At 37.5% G+C, this 17,072-nt stretch overlaps 1 protein-coding gene across 11 annotated transcripts in view; it reads left to right on the top strand.

Annotated features, from left to right (window-relative positions):
- LOC135078716 (espin) overlaps positions 1-17,072 on the top strand; it is an 89,740-nt gene that overhangs the window by 69,947 nt on the left and 2,721 nt on the right. For 8 of the 11 annotated variants that reach the window (XM_063973271.1, XM_063973270.1, XM_063973269.1 and 5 more), the window contains exons 13-15: positions 1,395-1,954; positions 15,274-15,482; positions 15,898-16,311. In XM_063973271.1, coding sequence (XP_063829341.1) covers positions 1,395-1,954; positions 15,274-15,482; positions 15,898-16,117 — 989 coding nt within the window. In that variant the 3' untranslated portion in view covers positions 16,118-16,311. Of the gene's footprint in view, positions 1-1,394; positions 1,955-15,273; positions 15,483-15,897; positions 16,313-17,072 lie in introns of those variants that run through there. The other 3 variants (XM_063973273.1, XM_063973262.1, XM_063973272.1) reach the window with 3 other exon arrangements.

Below are 17,072 nucleotides of genomic sequence, written 5' to 3'. Positions count from 1 at the left end.
AAGGAAGAATTCTGTGAATAGAAGGAGAAAAATCCCGAAAATTTCAAGTTCAGGAAAAACTGAATGCTGTAAAACCCTGTAGAGCTTGAAAATCGATTTTTAAGGCTGAGTTGCACTACCTAACTTTTTAACTGTAACTTTATCGATGACCGGCGTATTTTGTATGGAGTTTGACTGATTTTTGACGTTTGCTAAAGTTAAAAAAAATGGTGCTAGGTGGCATTTTAAGGACAGGACGTTTATAGAGTCAGTTTTATAAAATAAGCTTACTAATAGATTATAATGTATTGCTAGACAGACAGGATAAACAATTTTATATGTGTATAGAACGGTTTACGACGAAATTCTTCGCAATCAAGCGGGCGTCGGAATGCTCAATAGCCATGAAGTGTTTCTTGCGCACGCATCATGTTGCACCAAATTAGCACTTGTCTAGAACTAATGCTAAAATGTAATATGTATGCCAAGTTAAATTAAGAGTAAATCGAGAAAAATACTCTTTAAACGTTTTAATTACGCTCTTTATTAATTAGATCTCGGGCTTATCAGAAATAGTCGCTGAATTATTGCTTTTTTCCATTTCAAATTAAGACGAAATGCAAAAAGTATTAATAGGCATTGTCTGACAGTTTGCAGCGTGAAAAAAGGGGCTTTCACTGCGATATTGCAACTAATTGATTAGTTGAGGATAACATAAGTTTCATAGAGTCAGTAAACTTGAAAGGGTAGGAAAGATTTTTTATTTGCTTCCCAACTTCATACACACTTCATGGTAAAACTACGCTCTACACAACTTTGGTGTCATTGACACCAGCCACAGATAATAGCAAGAAAACTATAGTATGAATATGAAAATAATGCGGAAGATCTAAGAACATAATTATTCATGTACGTTAATTGCATGTGTGACATTATTTATTTTTCCCAATTTAATGTGTGTTATAATTTCAAATGACGCTTCTGCGGCCTGATCAAGCGAATCATCCATCCATTGCTTTACAAACGCATTTCTTTTTGTACTCATTTGTAATATTAAATTGATTTAAATGTGATAATGTTACTTTGTGTACCGTCGGGGACAGATTCAGGTATTCCATTTTAAAGAGTATGATAATAATTATCCATTACAGGAATTTGTTTTCTACAGAACGATAAATCCACAAAAATATCCTATATTAGAGTTAAAATTTTATAGTTTTAGTCAAAAAATTTGAATAATTTGTGATCTTAGGAAAATAAAATAGTGCAACCTTCCTTAGAATGTTGTTCCCAAATTTAAGAATTGCTAGAAAGACATTCCGTCCCCGACAGTACACAGACGCGCTGCATCACCGCGCGATGCGTGCGCGCCGATGCGCGGACTTTCTCTCCCCTCTCACGCCGCCATCTTGCAGCGGGGCGGCGCGGCTCCACCGCAGACGACGACCGACCGCGCGGACCCAACCTCGTCAACAAACAGCCGGCCCTCCCGTTCATTCCTCCCGCGTTCCCCAACAACGCGCCCGACCGCCTCATCAAACCCTCGGAGTACTTGAAAACCATCACGGCGCCCTGCAAGCGGGACGACAGCGCGGCGGAGGCCCGCCCTCCGCCGCCGCCGCCGGTCCCCAGCGACCCCGTGCCGCCGCCGCCGCCCCAGCCCCCAGCAACCAATGCACAGCCTCTAGCCGCCATCAGCAGCGCTGAACTATCCGCGGTCAGGCTCCGCACACCGGCCACCAAAACCCTATCAGCGCCGCCACCGGCTAGATCCGTCAGCCTACAATGCCTACCCAGCGCCGCCGAAAACTACCGAAGCGCCAAAACAGACCTGATAGAGGAACTCAAAATGTCCAAGGACATCACTGGAATCAAAAAGATGAAGGTGGAGCGAGCGAGACGGGAGAGCCTGCAGGACAAGGAAACCTTCACGGAGTTCACCAAGCGGTTCACCGCGGAGAATTTTGTTGATCAGGTCAGTGAACTTTTATCTGCATAGACACCACTTGATAGAAATTGCATGCGTATGATCGGGATCGATGACGACTGACGGTCGCGGTTTCTATATCGCCGACGGCGGTGATAATAATAGTTAGAATGCAAGCGTCGAGTGCCATAAATAATGCAATTTCTCGCAAGTCTTAATTAGCTTTAAGAGATATTTGATGAATATGGAAATAATAGGTTTGAGAGCGTCGAGGCCGACATAAACATGACGATAAAATACAGAAAGTTTGGACGCACATTTCTAGTGGAATATTCAGACAATGAAAAGGAATGCAAAAATGTACGGTTTCAAAACGTAAATAGACGCAACACACCGTTAACACAGTTCATTAAATAACATGAGCTATCTATTATTAGCCAGCGATCGAACATTACGATATACTTATACATGTACTTGTATCGACGTCGTTAAAGTTGGGAAAGTAAGTGTATTGTGTATCGTATTTATTTCAAGGGTAAGATAGGCACTTTAATTGCATGTCAGATGGGTATCATCTCTATTTTCCAGAATATTCTTCTGATCTCTAACATCAGATAGGTATCCAGTAACTTAATTACTTACCATAAACACGTAATATGGTGTAATGTGAATGATATAATCTATGGTATCGGTGTTGAAAATTAAGCAATCAGTAATTTCATCAATATTTTAATGGCATAACAAAAATTGAATTAATAAGACATCAAAGTTATTATGATATGATCTAGTTTGGATTAATTTTAATGAATTGATCTTACGTCATTCATTAGGAAATGAATGAAATTAAAATAAATCAATCGTAGTTCTGAAACATTGCGAAAAACTATTGACATAAATATTAAAATGCAGAGCAATAAAATACCTGTATAGCTTTACATAATCAAATGCAAACCCTACACAACAGACTTACGTGTGTTATTAAAATGATGATCTACTTTAACAACTTTTTATTACTCTATAATTACTAACCTTAGATTGGATTTACAATATGATTTTGTTTAACAACACACAATACATAACAGCTTATAGTTTTAAGTAGAAAGTTCAAGTAGATTACCCAAAGATCTTTGGTGAATAACGGAACTATTCCCAACTCTCGTTCCCACCGCTGCAACTCCTGTGTAGTCAGGATCTGCAGCTTGACCGCCAATAAAAACTCAATTAGTGAAGGTCAAGTTTGTTCCGCGGGCAAGTTAAACTGTCATTGGACCCGCAACGAAATTTATCTTTTGTGGATGAGATAAAAAATGTACTTCGTAAAATGTCTTACATCCGTTGGAAAAACTATGGAACAAATTCACTATAGTCAGTGTTTGATTTACTGATCCAGAGTATATCATGAATATTCTAGAACCTAGAGCCATCGACACGAGTAAGTCAGTTATAATTTTTCTAAAAACATTGACTTGGTTTTTAACCATTTTCAACTAAAATGGATCGTTTAGCCAGTCACTTAAACACAATGGTTCAATCTACTTTTTAGTTATTTGTTTTGTTCACTTTTACACTTGTCACGGTAAATCGATTTAGAACTTACTTTTTAACCAAGTTGTTTAGCAACAATGTAGTTTAAGTGCCAAGTGAAGTTTCCTATTATAATAAAAATGTTTGTTCGGCATCCTCGCAATTAAATCATTTAAACTTTCAATACAATACAGCCGTCAGTTGTCAATGTCAACGCTGAATGGTGTCAATCACCAGCGTCACGTGTGTGACACTTAATTATTGTAAAACAATAAATTGACATTCCAAGCCGTATAGGAAATCTGGATTCATAATATTGCTGCATTGCTATACAACAATCCAACATAATAAAGAACATAACAAAACATCTTATAAGCGAAAGGAATACTAAAGTAAATGACATTTGGTTGGTTGGTTGGTGGTAGGGCTTGTTCTAAGTCCGCCTGGCTAGCTACCACCATCTCACCTAAGTCTGTCGCCATACAAAGTTAACAGCATTGTTGTGTTCCGGAAGTTAGAGGTAAGATAGCCAGTTCCTCCGTGGTTGAGGATTCCGGGTAAAGCTCGCTTCCACCTTCGGCCTGATCATCACTTACCATCAGGTGAGATACAGGCCAAGAACTTCCTCGTTGTGTATAAAAAAAAACATTGAAGTAATGTCACAACGACTTACAGTGTGGTGGTTGGATTGAAGAAATGATGGTTATAGTGCGACAATGTTATTTGTATATAAGGAAATTTAGAATGTCATTACCGCAGGAAGGAATGACAGTAATATTGATGTCATTATTAGACTAAGAGCTAGTGAACGCCAGAACTAAGTCATTTTATAAAAGCTGCAAGTTTGTCAGCGTATGCTCCCAATATAGGATACGTGGCTTTGGCAGCTATCCTAAAAAACTGTCTGGCAAGGAGTTGGAACTGTCAAAACTGTCTGCCTGATGAGGAAACTACTTTTAACTTGAGGAGCTTACTCTACATCATGTTTTCCTAAAATTGAAGGTACTTGAAGAATCCTCGACTCAAATTCTAAGTATTATAACGTCAATCAATTACAATTAATTAGGAATTGAAATAGAGTTTGATAATTGAGCTGTAAAGAGCTGTCAAGTGAATGTCAGTGAAGATTGAACCGCCAAATATAGGTAAATTAAATAAAGATATTAGGCTAACGTATAGACGTAAACGTCTGTTACAGTAATAGTAGTAGCTACTGAATTAATAACTTAGGGTGTCGCTATTTTTAAACAGATTTATTTAGCTTGCCTTGTTTTTATAAAATACAAGTAGATTTAATGTACTAATTTCAATTAAATTGTCAGAATGTCATTTCCCAAAATAGGCTCAAAATCAACATAGGTAAATGCTGTCAATACCACCGTAGAATCTTTATTAACATACAAAAGTAACTCGTTAGTCGATCTTATAAAGGGAATAGTAAAGGCATTTATTGAAATATCTTGATACTTCACTATTCAAATTATAACTTATGTCCATTTAAAATAGGTTACAGGAATTGCAATGAAAAAAGTATCAATGTTTAATGCTGCGTTAGTAAACTGTACGACTTTTGAAGAAAGTTAAAAACCGACAAAGAAAGTAGAGTTTTAATACGAATAAAGTAAAAGCATCTACTTAGTAATGTTAATGTAATTATAACGCGGAGAAAGGATCATATCGTTCCAACACCGAGTGTTCATGTTTTCAAATAAGTGAAAAAAAAAATGGTTTTAATAAACTCGTTCTTACGTCAACAGGCTTTGTTACGCGAAATATGATGAGCTGATAATTTTAAGTGTCTTTATAAGTGGGTAAAACCTGTTACTTTAGAAGGAAGTTGATGCTTTATAATAATGACAAGACTAGCGGCCGCCCGCGACTTCGTACGCGTGAACCTCGTTTTACCCCTTAGTTCGTAAAATCTCTTGTTTGATATCATGTTGATAGATAGCGTTTCACGGCTTCCCGCGCATGAATATTTACGAAACGTCAAAAACAGTAGTGTGTCCAGCGCTGTAGATTTTGCGTCTTTTCAAAAATAAAAGAATGTTATCATTGAGAAAAAAAATCTATCTACAATATTAAGAGTACTTTCCCTCCAGGTGGCATTACAAAATTCCACCCTGTATAACATCACGCTAAAACCAATAGGAGTGGATCAGTAAAGAAAAATGTTGCAAAAACGGGAAATAATTCAAACTATTTTCACGCGTACAAAGTCGCGGGCACAGCTAGTGTATAATACATGTAGAGCTGTGGTTTAAGCTAACTTCACAAACATCTGACATTTACTTGTGTTTACGCTCGATTGGACCGCGTATGACTTTGATAATGAGATAGACATAGCGTCACGCTGCGCGTACGCATCTTTAGGGTTGCCAGCATTCTAAAATAAATGATTTGACAGAAGAATTTTCTGGTATTTGACAGTAATCATCGTTGTAAATCAAGCTTAATACTGTGGCATCTAGTGAAGTTGTATTAGGTACGATTTTAAAATATAATAGTTAGCTGTTCGTATTTCGGTCAGAGAATTAGCCTGGCCATTCAACGTGGCAATGCTGCCAGCCTTTTGGGCACCATTCCTGACTGCGGCGCTGGGGGTGAAGTATTTTTTATTTTGTAAATAGTTTTTATCATTAGTAATTTTTAAATTGTAGTTTTTAAGTAATTTTAAGTTTATGTAAATATAAATTACCTTATATTATTAAAAAAAAAAAAAAAAAAATGCTGTTGTTTAAAATAAATACGCGAAAACGTAGTCCGGTAGGTAAACAGTATAATTACTGTTCTCTCTAGTTCCTTACTGTTTACATAATATGACTGTATTTATTTTTATAAAATGTCAGTCAAATTAAAATTGCGAGTTGAATACTTGTAGTAATTAAAATTTAGAACTTATCATAATCGTCATCGATCGGTTACTCAGTATCGGCAACAAAGTATTAAATCATGCGCACCATTTTCGAGTTACGACTATAGCTTTAATTGGCAATAAAGTAGAACGAAAATAATAACATGTTTGATGTGCTACGGTAATGAATGTGACAGGCGAAGTAATGATTGATCATGCTTGTTTTGGCACTGGGAAACTCTGTTGATGAGTTATAAATTATCTATTACATTTACACTCGATCCTAAAGCAATACATTTATATTACTGTGAAACGTTGCATGCATTTGAGTGATATATAATATTGGTATACAAAAACAATCGTGAAATAACACGATAGTAACTAGCACGTGAAATTGTTCGGTAAACCAAGTAACAACGAGTTTTTATAGAATACATACAACACAATTAAACTCTATCTTATTTCAAACACGGCAATTTTATTTGTTGTTAATTAATACATTTACCGTAACGCGACGTGCTCATTTCGAGCGAGCATTATTTATTTACCATTGCATCACTATTATTTGTGTGCTCGAATGGATGTTATAATTATTACCTCATTAATTAATGTTGCTAATTGACAACCCTGCAGTGAGTGCATCCGTGCATTAACCCACTGGTCCACTTCCAATACCTCCATCCTACCCGCGTGGCGTGCGTAGAAATGCAGTGACTGGCATTTTTGGACTTGACAGCGATCACAGCAGTACAGCGAATTATTTAGATGATGTTATTATATTTTCTGTTGCTTTAATGGTTCTATAGGTATCACTAGATGCAGGAATACCTACTAGGTAAACTTTAGTCAGATTTCGCTTGTGATTATTAAAACTGTGCTGACGATAGAAAACTAATTATTGCAATTTACTAATTAAGTACAAATTACAACAGATACTACAAAACTATTAGAAGAAAGAAGCAAGTTAATCAAAACAAAAGACACACAAGATAGAAGAAAGCAACTAACGAGAATTAGTAAAGATATCAAAGAAAGCATAAGGAAGGATAGGAAACAAACCAGAATGGAAGTAATTGAAAGATATATAGGCAAAACAGGCGGAGTCAAAAAAGCAAACAAAGAATTGAGAAATTCAATGGACTGGATCGTCAAAATGAAAAACACAAATGGAAAATGGAATTATCGCAGAACAGATATATTAAGAACAGCTACTTCTTATTATAAGGAACTGTACAAAAGTAACGGAACTGAAAGCGAAATCGATTTGGCAGAAATATCAGACGTCCCTGACATTCTTCAAGATGAGGTTGAGAAAGCAATAAATACCCAAAGTGCAGACAAATCTCCAGGGCCCGATGGCATAAACAATGAAATCCTAAGACAAAGCAAAGAAGCTTTAATACCTATTTTCACGGATATGTTTAACAATATCATGACCACTGAAATAATCCCCCAGCAATGGACAGTGTCTAACATCATTCTTCTGTATAAGAAAGGAGATAAATACGATATTAGAAACTATCGCCCTATCAGTCTCATGTCCAACATAAAATCTTTGCCAAGATAATTTTAAAACGAATCGAAAGCACACTAGACGAACAGCAACCCATCGAGCAGGCTGGATTTCGTCAAGGCTATTCTGTGATTGACCACATTCATGTAGTACGTCAAGTTTTAGAGAAGTACAATGAATACCAGCTTACATACTACATTGCATTTGTCGACTACAGTAAAGCATTTGACTCTTTACTACATAACAACATATGGGAAGCATTAGTAGAACAAGGGGTTGAGCATAAATATATTAGATTAATAAAAAACGTGTATAGTCAAAGTACTGCTAAAATACAATTAGAAAAGAAAGGCGATCCATTCAAAATAGAAAAAGGCGTCAGGCAGGGAGATCCCCTATCCCCAAAACTATTCTCCGCGGTACTAGAATCCATCATTAGACAACTGAATTGGGAAAATCTCGGGATAAATGTGGATGGTACATCGCTGACGCATTTGAGATTCGCCGATGATATAGTTCTCTTTGCCAATTCATCCGAAGACGTCAATAAAATGTTGGAAGACCTCGCGAGAGAAAGCGAGAAGGTAGGATTAAAACTAAACCCTGAAAAGACCAGAGTGATCACCAATGGAAACAAAACCACTATAAGACTAGGAAACACAGAAATCGACTACACCGACGAATACATTTACTTGGGACAACTCATAACACAAAAAGATCCTATGCGCAAAGAAGTACAGAGAAGAATAACAAATGGTTGGAAAAGGTACTGGAGCTTGAAAGAGGCTATGAAAGACGATAAACTTCACATAAACCTCAAAAGCAAACTGTTCAACACCTGCATACTACCCGTCCTCATTTATGGCTGCCAATCTTGGACTTTAACGCAAGAAACGACTAGCAAACTCGCAACTTGCCAATATGCTATGGAAAGGAGTATGCTAAATGTCAGGAAGTCAGACAGGATGAGAAACCGTACAATAAGAAACAAAACAAAAAGTATTGATGTAACACTAAAAATTAGAAGACTCAAGTGGAGATGGGCAGGACACATGATAAGAGGTTATGACAAATGGAGTAAGAAAGTGACAAGATGGTATCCCAGGGAAGGCAAAAGGAAGAGAGGCAGACCGCAGAAAAGGTGGGACGACGATATCAGAGAAGTGGCAGGAGTGATGTGGAATAGAGTCGCTCAGGAAAGATCAGAATGGAAAAGGTTGGAGGAGGCCTTTGCCGATTGGCAAACAGATCTGCAGAAAATAAGCAGGAGAATAGATTAAAACTTCAACAAAATATAAATTGTTACTTTGTTACAATGATCATGTTTGTATTGTTAATTGATCTGAATAAAGGGCTATATTATTATTATTTATATGTTTGCGATTTTTTCATCTCAGCTATAGAGCTGGTATAATATAAGATCAGCTACGGGCATGGCCAAGTACCTGATCTATAATCGAATCTATAAAAATATTTGGATTACGTTGCCATAGCAGGCTCATCTTGAAGGAATCGCCGTACTATTCGGCACGTGTTTAATATAGCTGCTTTTTGCATTGTTATGTAACTGTTTTCCGGAAGGTCAATGAGTTTTAGGCTATGGTGTAAGTGTTTAGGTATGATACCTGTACTAGAAAGAACCAGGGGCACAATGTAGACTTTTTGTAAATTCCATATTCGGAGTACTTCTTCTTATTATTATTATTATTATTATAATTAAGTACAAATTACTAATAATCACATTAACCTCTCGTGGTAAGCTAAATTTCCTTGTGTTACGAGTTAGATTAAAATCAATCCACACGTTTGCGTTCGCGTAAATTGTCTTAGTTCAAAAAACATCTCAAAATGTGTTTTTAAAAGTAGACTTTGGCAAAAATTATAATAATGATACTTTCAGCCAGTACCAAAAGGCTCCTTGATCATTTTATTTAAATTATTTTCTTAAAGTTCAAAGCTCGTTGATCTAAGCGATTGTGAAATCAAAACCACAAATTAACAGCAAAACTAATCGAAAGTGCAAACCAGTCGTGGAAAACTCAGACAATGGAGTCTATTCACAACACGAACCGTCACGAAATGTAGCATCGATTTATTTATTGATCTCCCGAACAATACTTGTATTCTTTTAATAAGTAAAAGTTTCTTTATGTATCATATCAATTAGGTAGGATTTGAATGAAAAATATTAAATTTGAGCGAGCGTCGCGCGCATCACTTTTCACGCTTTCACCGTACTCCCGCGCGCTTACGTGTGTTTGCACTCGGTTTAGTAGTTAATTAAAATTTAACTATTAGTCTAGATTTTGAGAAGATAAGGATTTAGTTCATGTATTTCAGCAATAGAAGCTACGATAGGAGAACGGTGAAGGTGTCGGACTGGCAGACTCGAGATCCGAGGAACGCTGATTCGAACCCCACCGCATGGACTATCGTGGTGAACTTAATTAGCTTAGCACGAGGGGTTAACAGGGCTATACTAATATTCTTGTAAAATAATGAAAATCTTATCCGCTATTCTGTATCAGAAACATCTAAAGGCAACGTTGTTTTTTCGTGTAACTTTTTTTGTCTTTTTCCATCATATGGGTATCATATTTTTTAACGCGCTCACTAGTGAGGACATTTGATGTAAACTCACACTAAGAGTAGGCGCACACCGTTGATTTTTCGTCGGCCGATAGTTTAGTCGGGCAGTTGATCAGTATGGGCATGTATGGGAGTGCGCACGCTACGCCGATTCGATTTGGCCAATTCTTCATACAATTTAAAATCGGGCACAACTATCGGCCAACTAAAAATCAACGGTGTGCGCCTACTGTAAGCCCTCTGTATTTAGAAACTGTCTCAAAATTGTGTCGGTGGGTCGGCTTCGGTGTGTAACCGGTTTAATTGCATCTTTGTCAAGATTGTCATAAATTGACTCTAATTAGTGCTCCTAATTTAAAACTGGATCGTTTAAAGTTTCTTTTTAACTAAATTCCGAGTGAAACGTGACGTGATCGACAAAAACGTGACGAATGTGGATTGTAGCTAATAAGTTACTTTAGATATTCATTTGTTACAATATATTTCATGATCTTTTTGTGATTTCTTTGAACCTCTCTGCACATAGATAGGTACGTTTGTTAGGGATATTTACGCCCGTATTTACAAACATTACTATGAGGTCTCACAGTGCGCGTGGACGCACAGGGTGACACACGAACCAATCACAAAGCTCTATTCAACGCTGTGCGTTCGATTTGCTGCTTCACTTAAGCAAGCGTCGTTTGTGAATACGGGCAATAATCACAATATAGAAATACATACGTTTAAAAATACAAATTCGTTAAATACATTTGAATAAACTTCCGAATAAGTTTACAAAATTTAACATAGTATAAAACAGAATTTCTCCCGCCTGTCTTAGATTTTAATGCAATTTTCGGCATTCGATTCAAGATAAAGTTACGATTATAAATACGTGCAAAGCCGGGGCACGCCCCTAGTTCATAGTAATAACAAGTGTTTTTATGCTTAAAACCCGCAATCGTTTTTCCTTTCATTTATAGAATAATATCAGCGTGATGGCGAAATAAAACCAAGAACACTTCCCATAAAATCTCATTGGAAACTTATACCATTAAGAAAACCATAAAATACTTATTACAATGTTTATTGCATTTCAAATAAAAGGGAAATATCGACTTTCACGCGTCGCAGCTATAAAATGAGCTATAACAATTTCCAGTTTCCATATTATAAAGTAATTACATAAGTAGGTATCAAAACTTATTTATTTTCAATAAACAACTTATTTATTATTTATTTTGTTCTCATAAAGCTGTTAAATGTGTAATGTCCTTTAAAACGCGAAAGCAGCAAACACTTGAAAACATAAAAGTAAGATGTGTTGCTACAAAATTGGAAAATCTGTCATTTCTCTTAATGACGAATCTGTTATTAAACGAACGTCAATGTAACTAATTGTTAACCTGTTATAACTCTCACTTGTGAATTTGAGTAAAATAATTCAAAACTTCTATTTCATCTTGCGTTCAATAATTCTTATTGATCACTTGTTGTATTTTATCTCCGGTAAAATTTGTTACCTTGTTAAAAATAAAGCCATAAATTATTAATTTTTAACTGTATTTTACACATGTTTAAACCAGCTCTAATACGCTTCAGTAACCTTATTTTGTTTTGGCGTGGATGCAAGTATCAGATTTAAGATTTAGTTTTACATTCCAGTGTTTATTTAAGTCAGTAAAATTACAATTTAATTTATTTATGCAACAGTTTTTATTTTTTATTTATCAGTCAGCATGATTTTTCTGTTGAAAAACCCCTTCTAATGGGAATAGCCTAAAGGGAATCTTTGATACATAAAAAATAATAGAAAAAGCTGCTCCAAATGTTTTTTAATAACAACAGAGAAGGTATTGGCCTGCATCTCACCTGATGGAAATTGATGATCAGGCTGAAAGTGTTATGTGAAGCTACTGATTTAGCAAAAAAAACTGTGTTTTGGACGACGTGTAAATTGGCTGATTACCCAATCTACCTGCAACTATGTGGAGTATGGGAAAACGGTGACGGGCATGATCGGCTGTTCCGCATGCCAGCTGAGTGCCACTTAAGTGTTGTGACGTCATGTTTTGCTTGATGGACGGTTTTCACAAGCTGAGAAACTTAATATGGTTTTAGAACAGTTTACGCAAAGAGATGAAAAATTCTTCTAACACTTCTACGGATTCGATTATAATCGAGAATTGATTTTTTTTCCAATATATTTGAACTCAGTTAAGTTCAAATTGGAAAAAAAATCAATTCCAAAGTTGAATAATGTTCTGTGTGAATTCGGCCCGTACCTACTTAGGCATACTCGATATTACCTAACAAGCGAAGTCATAATACAAAATCAATTTTGTGCTATTTCGTCAAGATATTTTTTTACAAGGTGTGCTGTGCAACACACAGTTTACTGTTTAAAATTGACATAGTTACTAATTTAGTTACTACGTATTTTTTTGCAGAGGTAGAATACATTAACTTTCATTATCATTAAACGCTCTATCAATTATAGTTGAAATAAAACTTGCATTGCGATGTTTTTTCTAAGACGAACTAATATTTAGAATATTATTGCCAAGACGAACAAAGACCTATTTACTTATTCCTCAAGATATTTTTTACAAGATGTGCTGTGCTTGCTTTACATATTTTGTTGTTTAAAATGAACATAAACTGTTATAGCATTAAGTAGAAAATCATACAACATTGATGAAAGAAGAAAGTTCTTCATCATTAAAACGCTCTATCGAAATTGAGCTTCCATCGCGTTATTATTTCTAAGACGAACAATGACTTCGAAGATAATATCTAGTTCATATTACCTACCTTGTAAAACTAAGTACTATTTTATCTCCAGTTAAACCGAACGGTTACGGTCACGGTCGCTACAATCGCGTGTTATGTAACAGCACAGCCACAGAGTAACGGTGCCGTATTCATCGCGGCTAATTGGAGCTGGGCATTGTTGTAAATAACAAACATTTTAGTTGCACTGTTACATAAATCAGAACCGTGCTGTAATAAATTGAGAGATAAAGTTATATTCTAAGTTGCTAGTTATATGGTCGAGTGATTGTAGGATGCAGGCGTGTAACTGTAAATTACTGTAGTTGAAATGAGATGATAGCTACAAACTAGTGGATGAACAACGGGTTCATCCACTAGTTTGTAGCTAGCACTAGCAGAAGAACCTTGAAATAAGTTATCAATTTCCATTACTTGCGGATATTGACACAAGAATTGAAATTAATCAAGGTCTAGCTTTTATTTTTCATCGAGTGACTTTGAAATTAGTATTTCTTGAAATCATTAAAAAGTTTACCGCGGTTATGGATATCAAAAATATTATATTACCTACTACTTCTCGCAATGTCCACCAGCTGAAAACAGTTTGAGGATAATGTGGGGAACCGTTAATTTTTTTTTATCCACAACGAGGAAGCTCTTCGCCTGTATCTAATACAGGGTGGAAACGATAAGTGATCTCACTGGATTATTTCTAAACTATACAAGATATCAATAAACTACTTACTGCCTGAAAGTGCTTCATGAGCTCTATCAAACGGTATTAATAATAGGTTACAGAATAAACTGGATCTATCCGAAAATTAAATGTTTCCAGCTTCCATACATTTGGTAAAGTCACATTATTTTAAAAACTACACATGATATCGTAAAACTGATTACTGATCCTGAAAGTGCTTCACAAGCTCTATCCAATGGTATCAATAATAGGTTACAGAATAAACTGGATCTATCAAAAAATTCAATGTTTCTTTCTTCCATACATTTAGTACTACCACAGTCATGGCACTCATCTTTGGGCAATATTATAGCAAGTAAAGCCTAAAACCAATGTTTTCCATGAGTAATTTTAAATAAGAATACAATTTAAGACTTTATTTTAAGAGTTTATTATTAAATAAAAAAAATTACACTTTTCATTGTGTGGCTGGCATACATTTAGTATGGAAGCTGGAAACATTGAATTTTCAGATAGATCCAGTTTATTCTGTAACCTATTATTGGTACCGTTTGAAAGAGCTCATGAAGCACTTTCAGGAACAGTTACCAGTTTTTCAATATCTTGGATAGTTTAGAAATAATCGAGTGAGATCACTTAACGTTTCCACCCTGTATATATATAATTTGTAGTTTTTTTCTTAGATAAACATTTAATTCGTTAATCTGGAATTTAATATTAACTACTAACATGGAAATCAATCATTTGTTATGCCTTGTAGACCACAGGTTGTGTAATAAGAATGCAAACCGCGAAGAGTCATGTTTCAAACTCCTTGGTTAGAGTAATCAATCCATATTCATTAAATATCACCTTTTATTTTAAATTTAAATAAATATCTATTTTGTCAATACAATGAGCTGGATTCTGTGATTGTCACCATCAAGTTTTTGTTGCAAAACTGTCTCTAATTACAACAATATAAGATCGGTATTTAACTTCACGTGATGTTGTCTCTACCGAGCCGAGGTACCCATTAAATAGATAGATTGAATGAATGAATTTAGTAATCATCATAAAATCGAGCTCATAATATTTATAAGGCATGCCACAGGCTTAGACGATCATAAGACTCATGGTCCTCCGAGCCGGATAGTAGATCCAATTTTTCATTACTTGCACTAAACATTTCATTTCACCTACCTACATTTGACGAGCAAGGCAGACTGTATTAATGCCAAATCCAAACTTTGATAGTAATATTTTTGATAATCGTATAAACATGGTTTAATTTTGGTCCTTCGAGCCGGATTTTAGAACAAATTTTATTCATCATTCGAGTCAGATTTTAGTAGATTTTCCAAGCAACCCAATTTGAGCATTAATATTGTTTGTCGTCCCTTACCTATCATGGTGGTGGACTCCCTTGAACACGTGCGGCTGGCCGACGGTAGGGTTGTCCCCAGGTGCCGGAGCGAGACGCCGCCGGGAACGTGATACCGGCGTGGAAGAGGCAAATGTTGGCGAGGAGGGCCGCCGAAAAGGCGCGGAGGGATCTGGAGAGGGAGCTGGCGGGAGAGGCGGAGAGACGGAGGGCGGCGGCGGTGCCAGTTTGGAAGAGACAGCTGCTGCAGAGGAGAGAGGAGGCTGAGAACCGGCTGAGGTAATAGATTGATATCAAGCGATGGATCAGATAGCAAGATGAATTAAAGATACCTAAGGGCCCTCGCCCACAGCGACTTTTTACGAAACGCGCGACAGCATCGCTACTGACGCGCGTTAGTCGCATTTGCAACTACAGAAAATATTCAGTAATGAATTTGCTCTAAAATTATCAGGTGCTCTTTTCCCTTAGTGCAAAGCAGTATTAATTTTGCATTTAGGGAGTTTAGTGACTCAAGTTTTGGTTCAAGGACTTAAAGCCTCCCCTGTCCCTGAGTTCTAAAAAACCTTACGGGATAATTTTGTGACTACGAATTTGAGTTTACCAGATTTTCTAAAATGTAACTTGTACGCGTATAACATTATACTTATTCCATTCAATGAATATTAACATCTCACCGTTTCTATACTTCCAGACAATCCCTTTACACTCCGAAAGTCGAGGAGACGAACGGCTCAAACGGAACGAACGGCGAGTGGCGCGCGTACCCGAGCGGCACGCAGCGCGCCGTCTCCATCGACAACATATCGCTGTGCTACGACACTCCTGCGCAGCCCGCGCGCGCGCCCTCAGAAGCGAAGCTATCCTCGGACCACTGTAACGGTCAGTACTTTATATTATGGCACCCTTATTAAACTGCTACGACTCCATCGACAACATATCGCTGTGCTACGACACTCCTGCGCAGCCCGCGCGCGCGCCCTCAGAAGCGAAGCTATCCTCGGACCACTGTAACGGTCAGTACCCACTGCCTATTCTTTGAGAAAGCCGTAGCCACAGCACTCTTGTTTAGCGGCTGCGACTCATTCTCACACTGCTTCAAATGCGCCGTCTCCATCGAAAACAAATCGCTCTGCTACGACACTCCTGCGCAGCCCGCGCGCGCGCTCTCAGAAGCGAAGCTATCCTCGGACCACTGTAACGGTCAGTACTCTCAGTACCCTTTGCTTATATTGAACTACGACTCATTCAAGCAATACTACGGCTTTGATAACGTATTGCTCTGCTACGACACTCCTGCGCAGCCCGCGCGCGCGCCCTCAGAAGCGAAGCTATCCTCGGACCACTGTAACGGTCAGTACCCACTGCCTATTCTTTGAGAAAGCCGTAGCCACAGCACTCTTGTTTAGCGGCTGCGACTCATTCTCACACTGCTTCAAATGCGCCGTCTCCATCGAAAACAAATCGCTCTGCTACGACACTCCTGCGCAGCCCGCGCGCGCGCTCTCAGAAGCGAAGCTATCCTCGGACCACTGTAACGGTCAGTACTCTCAGTACCCTTTGCTTATATTGAACTACGACTCATTCAAGCAATACTACGGCTTTGATAACGTATTGCTCTGCTACGACACTCCTGCGCAGCCCGCGCGCGCGCCCTCAGAAGCGAAGCTATCCTCGGACCACTGTAACGGTCAGTACCATCTGTCAATTTCTTGAGAGAGCCGTAGCACTTCTATTGAACTGCTACACGACTCATTCTCGCACTGCTACGACTCATTCTCACACTGCTACGACTCCATCGACAACATATCTCTCTGCTACGACACTCCTGCGCAGCCCGCGCGCGCGCCCTCAGAAGCGAAGCTATCC

This window comes from Ostrinia nubilalis, chromosome 15 (assembly GCF_963855985.1).
Source record: "Ostrinia nubilalis chromosome 15, ilOstNubi1.1, whole genome shotgun sequence".
In the NCBI taxonomy this organism is placed as follows: domain Eukaryota; kingdom Metazoa; phylum Arthropoda; class Insecta; order Lepidoptera; family Crambidae; genus Ostrinia; species Ostrinia nubilalis.
Note: the sequence above shows the minus strand (reverse complement) of the source record. Positions and strands in the feature narration are given on the sequence as shown.